Below are 19,409 nucleotides of genomic sequence, written 5' to 3'. Positions count from 1 at the left end.
AAAGGAGATTTTATTTGGGTCGCCAGCATAGCCTAGTGACAATGTATGTTGTGTAGGCTAATAGGCCTAGCATAGGGCCTACCTTATATAGCTTATAGTTTGTTAACAGTCACGGTTTTGTCATAACTCCCTCTATGCATTTTTGCATTTAGAATAGCTCTGAAACTCAGGGCGAACGTCACAGAGGGGGCGCCAGTACGTGGATATCTCAATCGCAAAATTAAGCAATATTTCTATCGGGCACCTACCATGGACTAAGCTGGGTGAACCCAGCCTGATCTGCCGGCAATTTCTTTTTCGATTTCTTAAAAGATTGAGCTTGGTCTGCTGAAAGCCAGACTAACCATGGACCTCACAGTTGCAAAATGCAAGGGAACATGAATCAGCCTATATTTGCACGAACAATAACGGACAGCAGCTCTTCAACTTGGCCCGTTAAAATGTGTATGAACAGTCTAGAGACGCATTTTATGAAGGCCCTTTTGGACATGTCAGTTATTTGCACCACTGGGTAAAACTGCATTTTGTTTTAGACTACTGGTATTTAATTTGTGCATTGACAATAAAGTTGAATATCATATGAACTAGATGACTAAACTTTTGCATATGTAGAAGAACAAACATTCACAAAAATCCATGACATGACCTCTCTTCTTGATAGGTGTTGAAAACTTCATGGATCTGACAGGGATTGTTTTGTTTAATAATAAAAAAATAAATACATTGTGCCGCTACCTTCCGCTTTTACCAAATACAATGTAGCCTACAGGTGCATCAGTCCAGTTGCAATGGATGGACTGTGATGAACTGCCCTACTTGTGATTGTTTAGAGATTTAAAGGTTTTATAACAATGCTACACATTTTTTGGCAAGTGCTACAAATCTATTCACCTTTGCTGTGCCAGTAGGCTACTTTCTGTGCGGCCCGCAAACACACATGCCAAACAAGCATACACAAAAGTTTCAAGAGTGGGGGATGGAGTAGAAGATGGAGATATATTGATTAATGTGATTTATTTTCGAGGAATGGATGTATGCAGTACATCTAGTTTGTTACATTATAATATTACTGTCTCTGAATTGTAAGGCATTACACTACTACTGCGTTACTTTTAGGTTACTTTCACCAAAATAACTAAAACTATGGATTTGACATTTTAATGTAGCTTATTACGCTCAATGCAGCTCATTACACATCCAGTGGAGGGCAATTTGGTATAGCATAATGAATGACTAAGCTAGGCTTAAGGCTAACAACAGTAGAATGTAATAGGCGCAGTGATGGTTCATGACAAAATACAACAAACAATCATAGCCAGAAAAAACAGACAAAAGGTCAAAGTCTGGTAAATTGTGATAGAAATACTGTAACTTTAGGCCTACTCATTAAAATCAATAGAGAGCCCTAAACCTAAAGCCTAAAGACGTAACAAGTCTACACAATCTTTTTTTGCATTTATATATCCCATTATTCGATTTCACAGCACAAAGCTGGCATACATTAGAAGAGCATAGTTTATGCTTTATCAAGAATCAAAAAGATTAGCTTGGCACCACTGTTAAATTACTTGTGCTATTTCATGAGGTAGAGAGATTTTTTGGTGTCGCACACAAAGTGCACTTAACTATGATGTTCTTCATATCCTTGTCTCTGACAAACTGTAAATAATGAGCATAGGCCTATGTCCATCTCGCAAATGTATGGTCCAATCTTCACCCAGTAACAGGAGATAACATTCTACTATTTGCGCAGAATTTTTTTCCTCTGCTGATATTGCAGTGTTGTTGGCGAAATTGTATAAAAACAAAAGACCACTTCATTTACAGTCATTACATTACTTTTGTAACATGTTATTCCAAACACTGCTAACTTGCTTGGTTGTTTTGCTACTTTGTTTGGAACATTGATCAAGCATTAACCCACATGAGATCATCATGGTTAACAAGTTTGATTCTAAGTTTATTTTTACATAGCTAGATTGTAATGAAGAATCTGATAAGTTACTTAACATGGGGGTTTTCATATTTTTTTATGTAATGTATATTTTATGTAATATACTGGTCAATTGTGAGATAAGACTCCAAGATTGGGAAACAATGGTTTAGCCGCTAATAATTAGTGCTGCCGCGATTAGTCGACCTAATCGACCATGAAAATTAGTCGACGGCAATTTTTTTTAGTCGAAGAGTCGTTTTACTATTGACCGGCTATTTATTTTTGGTCTCAAACGGCTCACTGTAATGTTATATTAACTCCATGTTATTAACTCTTGAAAAGTACAATGACTGTCTTTGGATGTTAAACTTTGGCAGTCATGTTTTAAACCCCGCTATGCACACAAGTGTTAATGCAAAGCTGCGTGCCTGCCTGCTTTCAGCGCAATTCATTATTAGGCAGAGCTAAGTGGGGGGAGCTAAGCTAGTAGGTTACGCTAGTCCAGACTCTGACTAATATAGTATTGTGGAAATTGAAATAAATGAAGTGAAGTGTCTCACGTTGACAACGCAACGGCGTGTCATTACTGTAATTCATTCATACAAAAAAAAACGTTAAAACAAACATGCCGCCGCCCGTGATATCAACAATCAAGGTGCGCGTCATTTCCCATGGTCAATAAGTCACGACGCATATTTTTTTAGTGTTCAAGCCAACTGAAAAAGTGAGGTAAGGTAACCTATGTGGTAAGACGCGCAAAGTACCTGTAGCCTACTTGTTTTGAACATGCTGATGTTAGGCTCATTTGCAAAGTCCTCAACTCCTGTCGCCTTTCAAAGTCCAGCGTTTCTCAAACTATGGGCAGCGCGGACCAGCACCGGCGTAACGTTTTTTTTGATGGGGGGTGGGTTCATGTAGGTGGGCCCTATGACCCCAAAGTATGCCATGACCGGGCCTCAGGTCAAAGAAGTTGTCTATGTCCATGGCAACACTGGCATACAAATAAAGTCTATCAAAGACCTGACATTAGATCTGAAGGTAGCATTTTAAATGGGTGTTTTTTTTTTATACATAATGTTATAAAAAAAAATGTTATAACTAAACCCTAACCCTAACACAACAAAACAACAAACACTTTTTTTTTTAAAAAAATAGTCGTTTAGATTAGTCGACTAATCGAAAAATTAGTCGAAAGATTAGTCGTTAGTGGCAGCACTACTAATAATATAATTGGAAAGTGTAAGTTCTGCTGTTTCACATGATGTGCTGTGATGTGACATCTGTATAAAGAGTACTCCATGAGCAAATCAACAGAGGGGTGTGAATTTGGCCATCGGCCATTTAAGGCAGGAGATGTGAGCTGTCTAAGCAGCCACCAAAACTCTCCGTAGCCCTAATGAAAAAGCTTTGTATGCCCCTTTTTTTCTGTGGTTCTACAAAGCACAAAAAGGGTCAATAATGTACATGCTGAAGGGCAAAGGCAATATTAAAATGTTTTATCCTGGCCTTTTTTGGGGTATGTATTGGCAGACAGCCCTGGTAACTTATTCTAACCTTGTCATCAACTCACCCGCTCGCTTGTCTGCTAGTGCCACCACAAAGCGAAGTATTCTATGCTTTGACACTCACACGTGTGTGTCAGAGAACCCCCCTTCGGTTTCAGCCAATTAAATTACAGAGTTTTTTTTACTGTCGTCCTGACCGTTGGAATCAGTCGAAATAGTACAAACGAGTTAAAAAATTCAAATATTGGTGGGGACAATTTTGTCATCTCAAAATATTGATGGGGACTATTCACCATTGTCCCCATCTACACCTACGCCCATTGATTTGTATCTAACAACTGTAACTGCTCTAACACCAATTTAATTTGGTGTTTGCAACCTTGTGCTTATATTTCACTTATACTGTTGTCTATTACAGTACAAATTCTTTCAAATATATTTTTGTCCATTTAAAAAACAAATAGAGTTTAGAGTAGACTATGATTTTTTATTCCAATGAGGTAGAAAATCAGTGTGGCCATCGTTACTATGATGGTAAAATCACATGATTCATTGTGCCATCATTGGTGTCTTTCAAGGTATGACCTGGAAGTAGAATGTTAATTTCAATACAAACAAATGAATGGGTGCAAAAACACATTCCTGCTTATTGCAATGGGGAATACATCAATGTATACAGCAATCAACATAATTTTTTAATGTCATACAAAATTAGTTTTTACGGTTTCGAACCGCACTTGCTGCCTCTGGTAGAAGGTACAAGAGCATGCAGACCTGTACCACCAGATACAGAGACAGTTTTTATCCACAAGCCACCAGGATGCTGAACTGTTATTCTCTTCCTCATACCTAATCAACCTTACACCTCCTCAGGGTTTGTTGGGTTTTTTTTTTTTTTCCCCGTCATCTACTTCCTGAATTTTTGGTCAACGATACCCGGGACACTGAAACACCGGGGCACATGAAATTTGGTGGGTATGTAGCCCCACTAGACTTTTACGGAAAATGTTTGTTTCGTCCCCAGGGGCCACCCCCCTCTGTGCTGGGCCCCCCGAACCGCAAAAAAAGCAGTTTTTCCTAAATAACTACCTGAACCGTGGCACTGAGGATGAAGAATCTTTTATGGTATGTTGGTCTCAAGGGCCCACATCAACCTGGCCCATAATCACTCATTTGTGATTTGCACCCCCCTGGTAAAAAATGAAAATGCAATATTATTCTGCTTTAATCGCCCCTATCTTCAGTTAAGATGTTCAGAACTGCACCAAATTTTATGTGTATGATTGACCTGGCATTCTCTGGGGGTATGGCAAGTTTCGTAGAATTTCATCCATGGGGGGGTCTAAAAAAATTAGGTTATGTGTACATTTAGTGACTGTACACTCATTGGCCTGTAGCTGGCGGTGCACACATATACATATGCACACACACACAGGCACCCACATACTATCGGTATTAGAACGGCCGATACATAATTACAAATTCAGTAGGATTAAAAGAAAGCCAAAATAAATATTCATCATCATCATGGCTGCATTTCCAGTATTGGCGATAAGTAGTCGTTTGTCCACTAAATGGTGCATCGTTGCAGTGAGACGTAATTTTGTTGGAAGTTAAAAGTGGGTTGGAAAAACAATGGACGCTTCCTACAAGGACTGTAGTTTACCGCAGAGAACGTCTAATAAGGATAGGACGATGTTCACATGAAATGTAATTCCCATTTCTTCTTGAAGCCGAAATAAATCTGCGGATGTTTATCGGACATGCTTGGTTTTTACTGCAGGTACGTTAATCTTTTAATATCAATAAGGACCTAGGTAATGTTACCGTTAGCGTTGGTTGAGTGATGGAGGCCAATTTGATTGATTGCATTTGTAGAAAACTATAAATGTGGTTATACCAAGCAAATTGATAGCAGCACTGTAATTGTATCTTTCGACTGTCATTTGTTGCACGTGCTACAAAAATCATTCTGTGCAATGGAAGATTTACCAACGTTACACCGGTCTGATACAGTTTTGCCTATACATGCGTGAGACTGAGACGCCTTTTTACTTGTTTGAAGTGCGTGCAGGGTGTGAGAGGGGAATCGATGTGCTTTGATTCCAGCTTGGTAGTTGCAGTCTGTGAAATTAAAAAGCATGTGTGTGTGAAGTATCCAAACAATGACACCTTAATTTCACTATGGCTGCTTTAGCAACACACCTGAAGCTACTGTGTAGTGGGTCCCATTTAGAAGTGGCTACTTCATTCGCGCTTTCCTTGACTCATGGAGCTGCGTGAATTTTATTACAACTTTTCGCCACGATATGGCAGTTTAAGTCCGCTTGATACTGTAAGGTGTCAGCCATTGTTTTCCAAAGGAGATTTTATTTGTGTCGCCAGCATAGCCTATTGACAATTTATGTTGTAAATAGGCCTACCTTATAAGCCTACCTGTAGCTTAGGGAGGCTTACAGCTTTCTATTAGGATCTAGTTTGTTAGTTCCAGTTTTGTCATAACTCCCTGATGCATTTTTGCATTTAGAATAGCCAGAGCGTGGATATCTCAATCGGAAAATTAAACAATATCGGGTGCCTATGGACTAGGCTGGGTGAACCCAGCCTGATCTGCCCGCTATTTATTTTTTGATTTCTTAAAAGATTGAGCTTGGTCTGGTGAAAGCCAGACTAGCCATGGACCTCAGTTACACAATGCAAGGGAACATGAATCAGCCTATATTTGCACCTAACAATAACGGACAACAGCTCTTCAACTTTGGCCCGTTAAAATGTGTATGAACAGTCTAGCAACGCATTTCATCAAGGCCCATTTGGACATGTCAGTTATTTGCACCACTGGTTAGATGTAAAACAGCATTTCGTTTCAGACTACTGTTACTTAATTTGTGCATTAACAATAACGTTTCAGACTACTGTTACTTAATTTGTGCATTGACAATAAAGTATTACATGAACTAAAGATGACTAAAATCTTATGTAGAAGAAGAAACATTCACAAAAACTCCATCCATCCAAAAATTACCTTTGTTTTTGATAGCTGTTGAAAACGGCATGGAACTGACAGAGATGTTTTTGTTCATAAATAAATAAATAACATTATGCTGATACCTTTTGCTTTTCCCAAATACAATGTAGCCTACAGGTGTAAGTGACCTTTCATCAATCCAGTTGCAATGGATGAACTGTGATGAACTGCCCTACTTGTGATTGTTTAGAGATTTTAAAGGTTTTATAACAATGCTACATCTTCTTTGGCTATTCTACAATCTATTCACCTTTTCAGCACCAGTAGGCTACTTTCTGTGCAGCCGCACACACACACTCAGGCATGCCAAACAAGCATACACAAAAGTTTCAAGAGTGGGGGATGGAGTAAAATATGGAGACAAATTGAAGTGTGATTTATTTTCGCGGAACGGATGTACAGGACTGAGCGGCGGTCATATTTTGTACCGCTATGTGGTACATCTAGTTTATTTATTTATCTATATATTCTCTCTATCTCTCGTCAATTGCCCTCACCCCCTACATACAGGTACACCCCCCTCACACTCACACACCATTACACAGGCCTGATAGCGCTCCGGTGCCACGTCGGATTTCCGGCGTAGGCCTACCGACATGTCTGCAAAATAATTCCCAAGATCTGAGAGGCCTACTTAAGCCAATCGGTAATAGGGTAGGAGGTGGTCTTGGGTTTTGGCCAATCAGATTAATTCAGCAGTCACTCCACGTGCAAATTTGTTTTGTGTTTCCCATACACTACGAATGTGTTTCCCACACTGGCAACGCAAAACGTAGCCAGAGTCATGAAGCCAAGGGAACACACCAAATTTGTCGATAAAGGTATAAAGAATAAATGGTGCTGGTCTTGGATAGAGGAGGTGGGTAGAGACGAAAAGCCCTTTGGAGTGTAAAACTTCGGCAACCAGGAGCATGTTTTTGCACTTTGTGCGCAAGAAAAATATTATATGGAACTAGCGGGAATAAAGTGCTGCCACGGCATGAGTTAGACCCTAAGCAGCTGTCCTAGCAATTCAACACACCTCAAGTTTGCCGGGGGCAACAGCCACAGCAGATATCCGACCCTCAATAACCGATCGCATGGCTGATTTAAAAATTTGCTTGTGCTCCTTCATTGCCGAGTTTGATCTGTCGTTTACAATCGCTCATCCACTCATCACTTTGTGTCAGAAATTAGTGAGGATAAACTCGCCCTTAGCATGCGGGCCATCTTTCGGCATCTCGACAGAATTTAAAAGAAATCTGTCTGACAAGCTTAAGAATAACTTGTTTTCACCTAACATGGATGAGGCCACAGACAAAAGCATGGATAAGATTCTAAATGTACTGGTCCGATTTTATGACGAGGATGCAGGCAGTCAGTGTGAAAACAGCACCTTGCCAGCAAAAAGGTTAATGTTGCAAATGCCTCAGCACTGTTTCAAAAATATTTAAAATAAATTATGCATATTTTGTAGAAAAATGAATGTCTCCTTGTTCATGCCCTTTAGTCAATGGTTAGGCTACTAATCAATTCCTAGTTTACTTTGGAGGATTATAATTGCCACCCACTGAACTTTCTTCGTATGGCTGTAGTATCTGTAGTCTATGTATGCTATGCAAGCACTAAGTATTCAGGTAAATGACTAGTTAAAAGCAGGGATGGATTAATGAACAAGCCTACCAGGCCCAGGGTCCCAGGAGCTCTGGTGCTCTACACAAAGATGCTACTGTAATATAGGCTTGTCTGAATGATGTCTGAATAATGGCTCATGTCTGAATGATGTCCATTTATATCCACAGAAGTCACCAGAATCTATCATTTAAGGGACTATTTATCAAAATGTTCTCCCAGGGGAGCACGCCCCTTGATCCCGCTTGACAGTTATGTTGATCAGGGCATATATATATATTGGTTTAGGGGCCCGCTTACCTCCCAGGGAAAAAAGTTCAGGCTCTAAATTTCACTGGTAACCATTGCAGAGATTTCAAAACTGGAGAAATATGTTGTGTCTTTCTAGACTTGGTGAGCAGCTGCAGTCGGGATAGAGTGGACTGAGTGACAACATAATAAAGGGAGTTACAGTTACAGTAGTCCAGGCGGGATGAAATAAAGGCATGAATCAATATCTCAAAGTCTTTGAAAGAAAACATAGTTTTGCCTTTACTTAAGATTCTAAGGTGGTAAAAAGATGACTTGACAACAGCATTAATCTGTTTCTCCAATTTAAAATCAGGGTCAAGTAGAAAGCCAAGATTTCTTGCATAAGGTTTTACATATCTGGCAAAATACCCTAGTTCACTAATTGCATTATTTGCAGCTTCATGTGAACCATTCTGTTTTGGTAGGTAGGCTACAAATTCTATATATGATTTGTTAACACTTCAGCAGGGCAGTTTTGAACATTTCCACAACAAAAGAGTACTAAAGTGTGACCTACCATTTCCATGACGGAAGTTTCACTGGATCTAAACAAACTTGTGGCATCAATGGCATTGCATGTAGACATATGTCATAATTTATACCTCATGCGTTGTTTTTAAATGTAAGCTAACATGTTTAAACATGTTTCACCAACTAGGAAGCAATTCAGCATAATACAGATTTCCTGTCAGGTGTAATACTAATAAACAAAATCCCAGTAGATTTTTTTTTCACGTCTTATCAAAGGCTGACGGCTGTTATGACTCAATAAAGCCAAGACACATCAGTGAATTAAAGGATTTTGAACACAGGCTATTAAGTTAAATGCAGGTCTCTTTTACGGATGAAAATATTCTAACTTCATAGAAAAGTTTAAATAGATTAAAAAATCCACTGCTATGGTTGCCACTATAGTTAGATTGTCAGTGAACAGTGACAGTGAAATTGATGCCTTGGCAACACCATGTCATGGCTTTGGTACTCTATTCCATGTATTGATATTCTTCAGAGAGTTAATTTTCCAACATTCTCGTCACCCTTGTGTGACTAACCTTCTATAAAAAAAATTGCAGTATTCACATTACTTGTAAAAGCCTACAATCTATTCCTAGATGATAATCTAATCTGTCACATCAAAATGTTTTCAAGGTATGCTATCAAAAAAAAGGAATTGGAAATATCTATATAGATATTTGTGCCTTAGTTTTGAAACAGAAATGTTGGTATTGTGACACAACACTGTTTGCATTGGTTGTATGGATATGTTGTCACGGTTTGGAGTTTGTGTTTTGGTTTTTGTGACTCTTAGTTTGTAGTTTGCTGTGTTCTCTTGTTTACTTCCTGTTGTCTTTGTTACTTCCTGTGTCCTGTGCCATGTGTTCCTTTGTTTATATTGCCATGTGGCTTTGTTCCCTGTCTCGTGTCTCCGCCCCTCACCTGAGTCTTGTTAAGTTATTAGTCTGATTAGTGCCCTATCGTCTGTGTCCTTTAATTACCTTCCTGTGTATTTAAGGTCTTATGGTTGTCTTTGTCTTTGGTTCGTCATTATGTTTTTGTCATGTTGCCCATGTTTCCTGGATTCTGGAAAGTAAAATTGTGTTTGGATGTATTCTCAAGCCTCTTGTCATGCATTTGGGTCCCAACCTACTCAGCAGCCTGACATTGAGATGTACTTAATTGTCAATAAATGAATTATTTAGCAATGCTGAGTATTTTGCTTTCTCTGTCTTCGGCCTTCTCCATCTCTCTCTCTCTCAGATTAACTTCGTCTGTCTTTTGCTGTCTGTTCAGGAGAGTGACTACCTTCAGGAGTGCCTTGAAGTTGTGCAGCAAGAATTTGTGATCTTCAATCGGGAGAAGTATGAACACCTCAGACATCGCTTGCTGTCAGACTCTGCCATTCTTGTCTCTCCATCCTTTATGTTACTCCACCTAACTTGTCTCAACAACTGCCTTTGTGTTTAGGGCTGGGTATCTTCACTGATTCACAAGGCCTCAATTCAATATCAAATCAGTCAGAATTATTTCAGATGGGCCTGTATTACCAATTTTGTTTGGATATGAAATTATTTTCAGAGAATGATGTAAACTGTTGGCTTCACAGGACACTCAGCCTTAATGAAAACAATGCTAACATGCATTAATGCTTAAAGGGATATTCCACCATTTTGGGAATTACACTCATTTTCCACCTCCCCTTGAGTTAAACAATTGATTTAACTCAAGGGGAGGTGAAGAATGAAAGAGTGATTGTGGTTGGCCGCGGCGGCTTATTATAGCCGAGCCGTTTTTGCGCCAACAGAACCTATGCAGGACCTGTGAGAGGACTTCAGTTGCGATCACGTGGTTGTGGAATGTATTCCCATTGGTTAACGCCGAGTAGTTCGACTGAAAGAGAATGGCAGCTTGCTTGCTTAGGCTACTTGTCTAGCTGAGTCGTTAAAAACATACTTCACATAAATACTCCATTCGAATAGAAAAAATACAAATTAATTGTAACTTACATTGGATGTGGTAGGAAAACGTCTGTTTCGTCGTAGTTTGTTGGACGAAGCAGACACCGTCTTGAAGAGAATTGAGCAGTGTGGTTCAAAAGCGATTAATTATAGGATGTGTAGGAATAGTTTAGGGAGCGCCTGATTGTACTGTATGCAGCTGTAAGCGGTTAGAGTTGCATTCATTCTTGAAAAGGTAAAAAGAAAAGGTTATAAGAAGAAGAAGCCAGGAGATTTCAAGATAGTGGATTCAATCCAATCCATTCCATCTAAGCGATGCTGGGTAATGTCACTTCTGTAGACATTCAAACAAAACAGAGAGCTAGCTCGCTACTTCCTCCCCCTCCCTCCTGTGCAATTAAAACTCTCCTAAACGAGCATCTCATCTGTGATTTGCTGGAACAGTTTGTTATGTTTTTATGGGCTAGGTTTGCCCAGGTTGTTTTTTTGTTGCCGTTTTTGGAGCCTGGGCTGTCCACAGAGATCGAGTTTATTACAGTGTATTCAGGATACAGACAGCTAGCAGATGGTGAGGTGATGTTTGCTGTAAGTGACAAAAAATGTTTTAGCCTAAAAAATGTGTGGCATCGCTTAGAGCACCTTTATGTCTAGATTTAAAACGGTCTACAGTTGGGGCCTTTTTTATGTCATCCGAAAGTCGGTTCCAGAGCTGAACCGCATAGCAACTGGGTTTTACTAACAAGTTTTGTTTCTGAGACCTGAGAGGTCTGGGAGCTTTGTACTGAAGAAGCATGTCTGATACGTAATTAGGACCCGTTCCGTTTAGGGATTTATAAACAAACAGTAGTGCTTTTAAATTAATTCTGTGACTTACTGGAAGCCAGTGCATGGACTTAAGTATTGGAGTAATGTGGTTGGAGTTTTTAGTTTTCGTGAGAACCCTAGCTGCTGCATTTTGTATCATGTGAATCTGTTTGATAGTCTTTTTAGGAAGGCCTGTGAAAAGCCCATTGCCGTAATCAACCCTGCTGGAGATAAATGCATGAATTAGTTTTTCTGGAGTCATGTTTTGACATCAGACCTCTAAGATTGGAAATATTTTTGAGGTAGTAATAAGCTGATTTAGTTATTGCTTTCATATGGCTGCTGAGATTTAGATCAATGTCAATTATGACACCAAGATTTGTGGCAAGTCTTTCCTTTTTTTACCAAATATACTGTTTTTTTCTTTGTTCAACATCTCAATACATAGAGATTCAAGGGGGTCATAGTCATTTGGCGACAGAGCACAAAGTGCATTTGGGTGTCATCAGCATAGCTATGATAGGAAATAAAATTATTTTTGATGATTTGTCCAAGTTGGAGCATGTAAAGGTTGACTCCGGGGAACACCACAGGTCAAGGATGTTGGTGTTGAGGTACAGTTGCCAATGGCAGCAAAGAAGCTCTTTTATTGTAGATATTATTGGACCCAATATACCTATAATTCCAACCCAGTGTTCTAGTCTGTGTAGTAATATGTTGTGATCAACAGTGTGAAATGCTGCACTAAGGTCCAATAGCACTAGGACAGATGTTTTGCCTGCATCTGTATTGAGAGGTAGGTCATTTTACCTTAATAAGAGCTGTTTCAGTGCTGTGATTTGCCCAAAAGCCTGATTGAAAGTAGTCAAAATACCCATTTGATGTTAAGAAGGTGGTTAGTTGATAATTTTGCCAATAATAGATTGGATATGGGACTGTAATTGTTTAGCACAGAGGCATCCAGGTCTTGAGAAGTGGCTTTTTAACAGGGACTTAGGAAATGTGCCAGACAGCAATGATACATTTACAATGTGAGGCACTTCTACTGTTATGAGGTGAAAAACACTTTACAATAACATATCTAAAGCTTTTATAATACATTAGTTAATAAACTAATTAAGTGTGCATGCAAAGCAGCACACTTATTGTTCTTCTTTAGTTTTATTTTTCCCATCTCTCTAATTTTTTGTCAGCTCTAGCGCCTAGGCCCTTTGAGACAGAGACAACGTTCCAACTTTAAAGCGTCTGGTCAGTACCGGTGTAAGTTGCTCGTGAAGATGACGTCAGGTGGGCGTGTCGTTCGTCCGCCATATTGGATTGAACAGAAAGCGAAACTAAATTTTCACAGGTCACAAATTTGGTCCGAACGCCACGAAGCTTGACGTACATTATCCTTGGACCAAGCCTCACAAAAGTTACCAGAAGGATTTTAGATTTTCGAAAGCGTTTGCCCATCACAGCCAAACGAAATCGGCGGCGAAGCTCAAAAACAGGAAGTCGTCCATATCTCAGGAACACTGTCACATATCGATACCAAATTTTGTATTTGAACTCGGGACTCCAATGTGAGGGTGCATAAGCTAAAAAAAAAGAAAACATTCCAAAAGTTTCCAGCATTTGGCAAACCACCCACCCGTATTTGGTAACTATCACCTTCCACATTTGCAGTTGTACTGGTACATCTATCACAATGCCTTCCAAGTATGCACTATGTCTCCGGGCAACCTTGCCCAATCATGAAATCCTTGCTCTGCCATGGGATAGTATGGACTTATGAACTGAAATGGTAAGGAGAACATTAGCTATTTATTGCTGACGTAGTACAGTTATTTTGACATTGACGGTATTCAAATTAAATTTTTAATTATTGTTAAATATCATGATGGGAGAGTATTATTAAAAATGTTACAAGTATGCAAATGCATATGTTTACGGGCATTTAGGCTTTACTGTGTTGTTTTGTTGTAAAGACATGCAAGGCATTCTGGGCCGTAATGAGCAGTGGTCGGCAGCACTCCATAGGCTACGTATTAATATGAATAGGTGTTTCTGTAAACCTAGGGACAATAAACAGCTATCTCTGTTACAAAAACGAGCTGGTAATCGCTCATTGAAGAGGGAACTATGATAAAAAGATTGTTTTCCTAAAAGCATGGAGTTGACGAAAGATAAGCAAGCAATGTCACGTTAATGTTAAATAGCCTACATCTGAACGCTAGGTGGCAACGTTGTATTACATTTCACTAGTGTACTTGAAATACGGTGTGAGCTTCACAAGTAAGGAAGGTGCAAATATTATGTAATTTATCATGGGAAATTATTGGAAATGTTATTTCTTGTTTATTCTAATTGCAAACCACACACATCCATTCGTAATCACACGTACACTTTTAATACCTTTTTGTTTCATTTATTTGATGTTGCCTAGCAACGCAGCCTTCAGAGCAAAGATTCTAGAACAGAGCTTCAGAGAGACACGGTTTGAGTTCGTGGCCAAGTACCTAAAATATCGGTTTCCATGTGTATGTGCTGGATGGTGTGCTTCCTTTATGAAAGTAAGTGTTTTATAGAGTTACAGACATAATGAGTCATGTTGTAGTGGTCAACATAAATGTGCCCCTTCTGTTATTAGAATGCTAAGCGGAGAAGCATGCTAGGCAGATATTTAGTATCATTAATTTCTTGTGTGGCTAGCTATAGGGAGGAGATGTATGTTGCTAATTGGGATTTATGTTGTTTAGCGTAATGCCATGGTCATTTGATACGAGATGCTTGCACTCGTAACTTCGTCACTTGTAACTTTAGGACTGCTATTTTTTTTACTAACAGTAATTCACAAAGCACTTTAGCCCTAAAAGTAGCACCTAAGTCTGTGACAGCTTAAAAGAAGTGGCAAGGACTCCTAACGCGATGTTTTGAAATGCGTCTACTATTGTCTACAGGAGCTTCCAATCGCGAGGGAACTTGCATTGTAGGCATAACTAAAGGATGCAATAACACCACCAACAACCAGAACTAGCCTACTCATTGTCAACATGTACATTAAATGTAACGTTTCATGTGAATCAAATTAAAATGTTTTCTTTGCAAACGTAGGCATAGGCCAGTGGCGCAAATAGTGGGTATGCGCTATATGCGGCGCATAGGGGCGCAGAACCATGGGGGCGCCAAAGCAATGGTAAAAATAAAAATAATAATAATAATAATATATTTGGTGTATTCTATATGTAGCTACTGTTGTACGTTTCTAAATCATTTCTGCATTTCCTCAATGTTAAATAACATTTTAGAGGACTAACAGGCTAGAGTAGGCGCCCTATCTCATAAGATTCTATCATAGAATTTTGACATAGAAGAGGGAGTGGGGGCGTCGTGAGCGCTGAGTGAGCAGGTACGAGTAGTGAGTTTTCGTGTATGGAAAAAGATGGATAAAGCAAAAAAGCTGTCGGGGGGCTAAAATAGAAAAAGAAAGGGGAAATGTACGACGGAGTATTAGGGCCACACATGAAGAGAAAAAATATTTTTGCCATGGCGAGATTAAACTCGACATTTCGAGAATAAAGTTGAAATTTAATGTCGACTTTAATCTCGACATGTCGACTTTAAAGTCGACATGCTGACATTAAACTCGCAATAGGCCCTACTGTTTAAACCAGTGGTCCCCAAACTTTTTCTTCCGAGGGCCAGCTTACTATGCCTGGCTGTAGGAGAGGGCCAGAGACTCGGAGTATATCAGTAACCATAAATAGCTTAGTGCTGTGAACAACAGCAGTCTACCTTAGTTGAATATTCCATTACATTTAATCTATAGGCTTTTGCCATTTAATACCATTGTTAGCTGTGTTTATATTGCCATCATGCCATATCAGTGTAAAATGTAACTCAAATGAAATAATACTAATAAAAAGACTTTTGCATTTCCAAAAGTATTAGCAGGTAGTCGCAAAAGTATATTTCATTAAAAATGTGTGAACTCTGAACTCTGAAAATGTAAAGTTCTCAAACTATGAGAATTTTATGAAGTGCTGAAGTGGTCTGAAATGACCACCATTCAACATTTGAACAAATAAAAATAATTATCCCAGAAAGTCCCAGAAAAATTACTTGAATATAAGTTAGTTAGTTATTAACAATTCATTGATACACTTTTAGAATACTTTGAGCACTGAGAATGAATGGGGGAAATTTCGGAGGTTATAGTTTGATGATGTCGTACTACCGTGCGGGCCGGTTGCTATATGCCACGGACATGTTTGGGGGGCCACCCAAAATGAGGTGGCGGGCCGTAGTTTGGGGACCACTGGTTTAAACATAGCCTACACAGTTTAAGCTATGTAGCCTACACTAATACACAATATGTTACATGAAAAATGGGCTTCAAATAGGTGTTATTTCAGATAGATTGCAGATATTCAGATAGATTGCGTCTTGTCTGTTAACCATCATTGCCGTCATCGTGAAGTGCTGTCTCGCGGTTATGGAAATACTATGCCGTTTAGGCTAAACAGCTAGAAAAATATATGTAGGGCCTATCCAATGATATAATGTTTCTATACAAAATGTTATATCACTCTGTTTTACATGGTTAAGGCCACTGCACATCCAAATAACTGCCCTTCATGACCCACGGGCGTCACTCTCCATAGGATAACATGGCAAAACTAATTTTTCTAAAACTGCTTTTCCATGTCTCACCTGCAATACGTAGCCTATAGGAGGCTAGAAACACAGGTATAGCCTAAGCATACTATTTTGATCCCGTGAGAGAATATGTGTGCATGCACTTTATTTATGCACTTTGTGTGCATATGTGTGCAAGTAGGCTACTAGCCTACATGGGGTGGTCGGGAGGACAGCTTCATTCGTCCCCTCCATTAGACATTCAGCAATGGGCTTTTTTTGCATCCATTACAAACAAGCAACGTGAAAGTCTAGGATTGGGGAGAGCGCCTAGTATGCCTCTAGTGCATAAGCATGAAGTTGAACATTTAGATGCAACAACTAAATGTTTAGAACAACACTTTAATAATAGGCCTACAATAAATAAATAAACCGCTATGACGTTTAGGCTACTTTTGACCATCGCATTTATCGCCTGTAACTCCGTGATAAGGACCTAACAGCAAAGTATTTGGCTGAGCAACGAGGTTAATATGTTTTATGTTTTGTCCACATGATATAGGCCTATGTCTAATCATTGTTGCACTCGAACACTCTGAATCATTGTTGCACTTGTTGCATCGTTTCATTAGATCCTCCCTTTCAATCGTCCGAGTCGTTTCTCTCCAAATAACTTTATTCTCAAAATGTTGAGTTTAATCTCTCCAAACGACATGATATTTACTTTCTCGAAATGTTGAGTTTAATGTCGACATGGCGACATTAAAGTCGATACGTCAAGATTAAAGTCGATATTACATTTCAACTTTATTCTCGAAATGTCGAGTTTAATGTTGACATGGCGACTTTAAAGTCGACATGTCGAGTTTAATCTCGTCATGGCAAAAATATTTTTTTCCTTCATGTGTGGCCCTAATACTCCGTTGTAGAAATGAGATGGCATGTCAAGGGATGCGACAGTAGTTAAATAAGTGGATGGTGAAAAGCAACAGGTAGGATTTAAAGTGTGACGTCTGTGCTTGGAAGCACACGTTTCATGTTCATGCTATTCATGTTACCAGACTAACTAGCGTTTGCTAAGCAGATGCCGATTGAAACAGCCTATATTCCATTCAAATAGCTAGGTGGCTACTATGCTCATACTGCACTTTTAATGGCAAACTGCAAACAGAAATGTCACACTAGCAACAACTCATTACATTATTCCATTTCCTAACAATGAAGACTCCTTGTAATAACTTAATATTGTGCTGTCAATGTGGCGCAAACAAAAGCTAGAGTTGGATCAGCCTTATCCGGCTTTGTGAGCAACAGCTGGCAAAAGGATGTTATGAGAACCGTTTAGACTCTCTTAAAGTGACAATGCGACATTTAACAATACTTCAAGCTCAAATCGGCAGAATTTCTTAAAAAATAATAATATTTAATACATTATTGGCCTTTTGTTTTACTTTAGTTGTTTGTGGGGTTTTTTTTGGGTGGGGGTGCACCAATTTGTTGTTGCATACCCCTCAAAAAATTGGTAGCTGCGCCCCTGGCATAGGTATATGGTGACAGATTAATTACAGTGCACTGTACTGTTATTCCAAGGCATTTTATTTTATTACAGTGCATGAAAATGCACTGTACTGTTCTTCCTAGGCTTCTTATTATAGTGCATGAAAATGCACTATAGTGTTCTTCCAAAATTTCTTATTATAGTGCATGAAAATGCACTATACTGTTCTTCCAAAATTTCTTATTACAGTGCATGAAAATGCACTGTACTGTTCTTCCTAGGCTTCTTATTACAGTGCATGAAAATGCACTGTACTGTTCTTCCTAGGCTTCTTATTACAGTGCATGAAAATGCACTGTACTGTTCTTCCTAGGCTTCTTCTTATTATTATAGTGCATGAAAATGCACTATACTGTTCTTCCAAAATTTCTTATTACAGTGCATGAAAATGCACTGTACTGTTCTTCCTAGGCTTCTTATTCTTATTCTTCCGCTAACGCATTTAATGCAGCTTCAACCGTTTAACGTAGAAACTTCATTCAAACTATGTTCATTAGGTCTTACTTGGGACATGGGTGCTATGTATTTTTCAGCTTTGTAACTTTTATACTTTTTAAACTATTAATTAAAAACTAGTCAAAATTTCCCCATAGACTTAACATGGGCTGATGACATCACAATAGAGCCGTTAAGCAATTAGAATCCTATGGCAGGTGTTCAGGCCACCTGGACCAACTGCCAGTCTCAGGCTTTAAGCATACAAACTGGCCCTATTAAGACTACACATCCTGTTCAACTGCTTCCTCTGCCAAAAACTGTTTCAAAATAAAAGTCCTCACTATAATATTTTACTTTTAAACAATTTAACCCTTTAAACTACTGAACTTTTTAACTGTTCAGCCATTGTAACTGTTACTTGTCATCAACTATGACTCCTACCCACTGTAGCTAGTTAGCATGGTTAGCATAGTTAGCATGCTAACATGTTAGCATGCTAGTTAGCATTTTAAGCAAAACTGCTAAAAATGATTAGCTAAGTTAGCTAAGTAACGTGGTTAGCATAGTTAGCATGTTAGTTAGCATTTTTAACAAAACTGCTAAAAATGATTAGCTAAGTTAGCTAAGTAACGTGGTTAGCATAGTTAGCATGCTAGCGGGTTAGCATGTTAGTTAGCATTTTTAGCAAAACTGTTAAAAATGATTAGCTGAGTTAGCTAAGTCACATGGTTAGCATACTTAACATGTTAGCATGCTAGTTAGCATAGTTAGCATACCTACTAAAAATGATTAGCTAGGTTAGCTAAGTCACATGGTTAACATAGTTAGCATGTTAGCATTGCTAACATGCTAGTTAGCATAATTACTAAAAATTAAAACATTAGCTAAGTTAAGTAACTTGGTTAACATAATTATCTTTGTTAACATAGTTAACATAACTGCTAGCAAACATTAGAGCCATTCCAACTGTCAGTTATCGTCAATTATCTACCTAAATAATTTAACCATTTAAATTATCCACCTATTTAACCGTTCAATCATTCCAACTATATTAAACCTTATCTACCAAGTAAATCATTTAACTATATGAATTATCCACCTATTTAACTGTTCAGTCATTCCAACTATATTAAACCTCATCTACCTAGCAACCAATATAGTT

General features: G+C 38.7%; 1 protein-coding gene across 3 annotated transcripts in view; it reads left to right on the top strand.

Annotated features, from left to right (window-relative positions):
* The window catches only part of LOC125311500 (serine/threonine-protein kinase 32C-like), a 284,135-nt gene that overhangs the window by 229,784 nt on the left and 34,942 nt on the right, over positions 1-19,409 (top strand). For 2 of the 3 annotated variants that reach the window (XM_048269621.1, XM_048269622.1), the window contains exon 11: positions 10,163-10,230. The exons of the other annotated variant lie outside the window; for it this stretch is intronic. In XM_048269621.1, the coding sequence (XP_048125578.1) occupies positions 10,163-10,230 (68 nt within the window). The remainder of the gene's footprint in view (positions 1-10,162; positions 10,231-19,409) is intronic. 3 annotated transcript variants of the gene reach the window in all.

Source organism: Alosa alosa, chromosome 18, assembly GCF_017589495.1.
Source record: "Alosa alosa isolate M-15738 ecotype Scorff River chromosome 18, AALO_Geno_1.1, whole genome shotgun sequence".
NCBI classification, from domain to species: domain Eukaryota; kingdom Metazoa; phylum Chordata; class Actinopteri; order Clupeiformes; family Clupeidae; genus Alosa; species Alosa alosa.
This window is presented reverse-complemented; position numbering and strand designations above follow the sequence as displayed.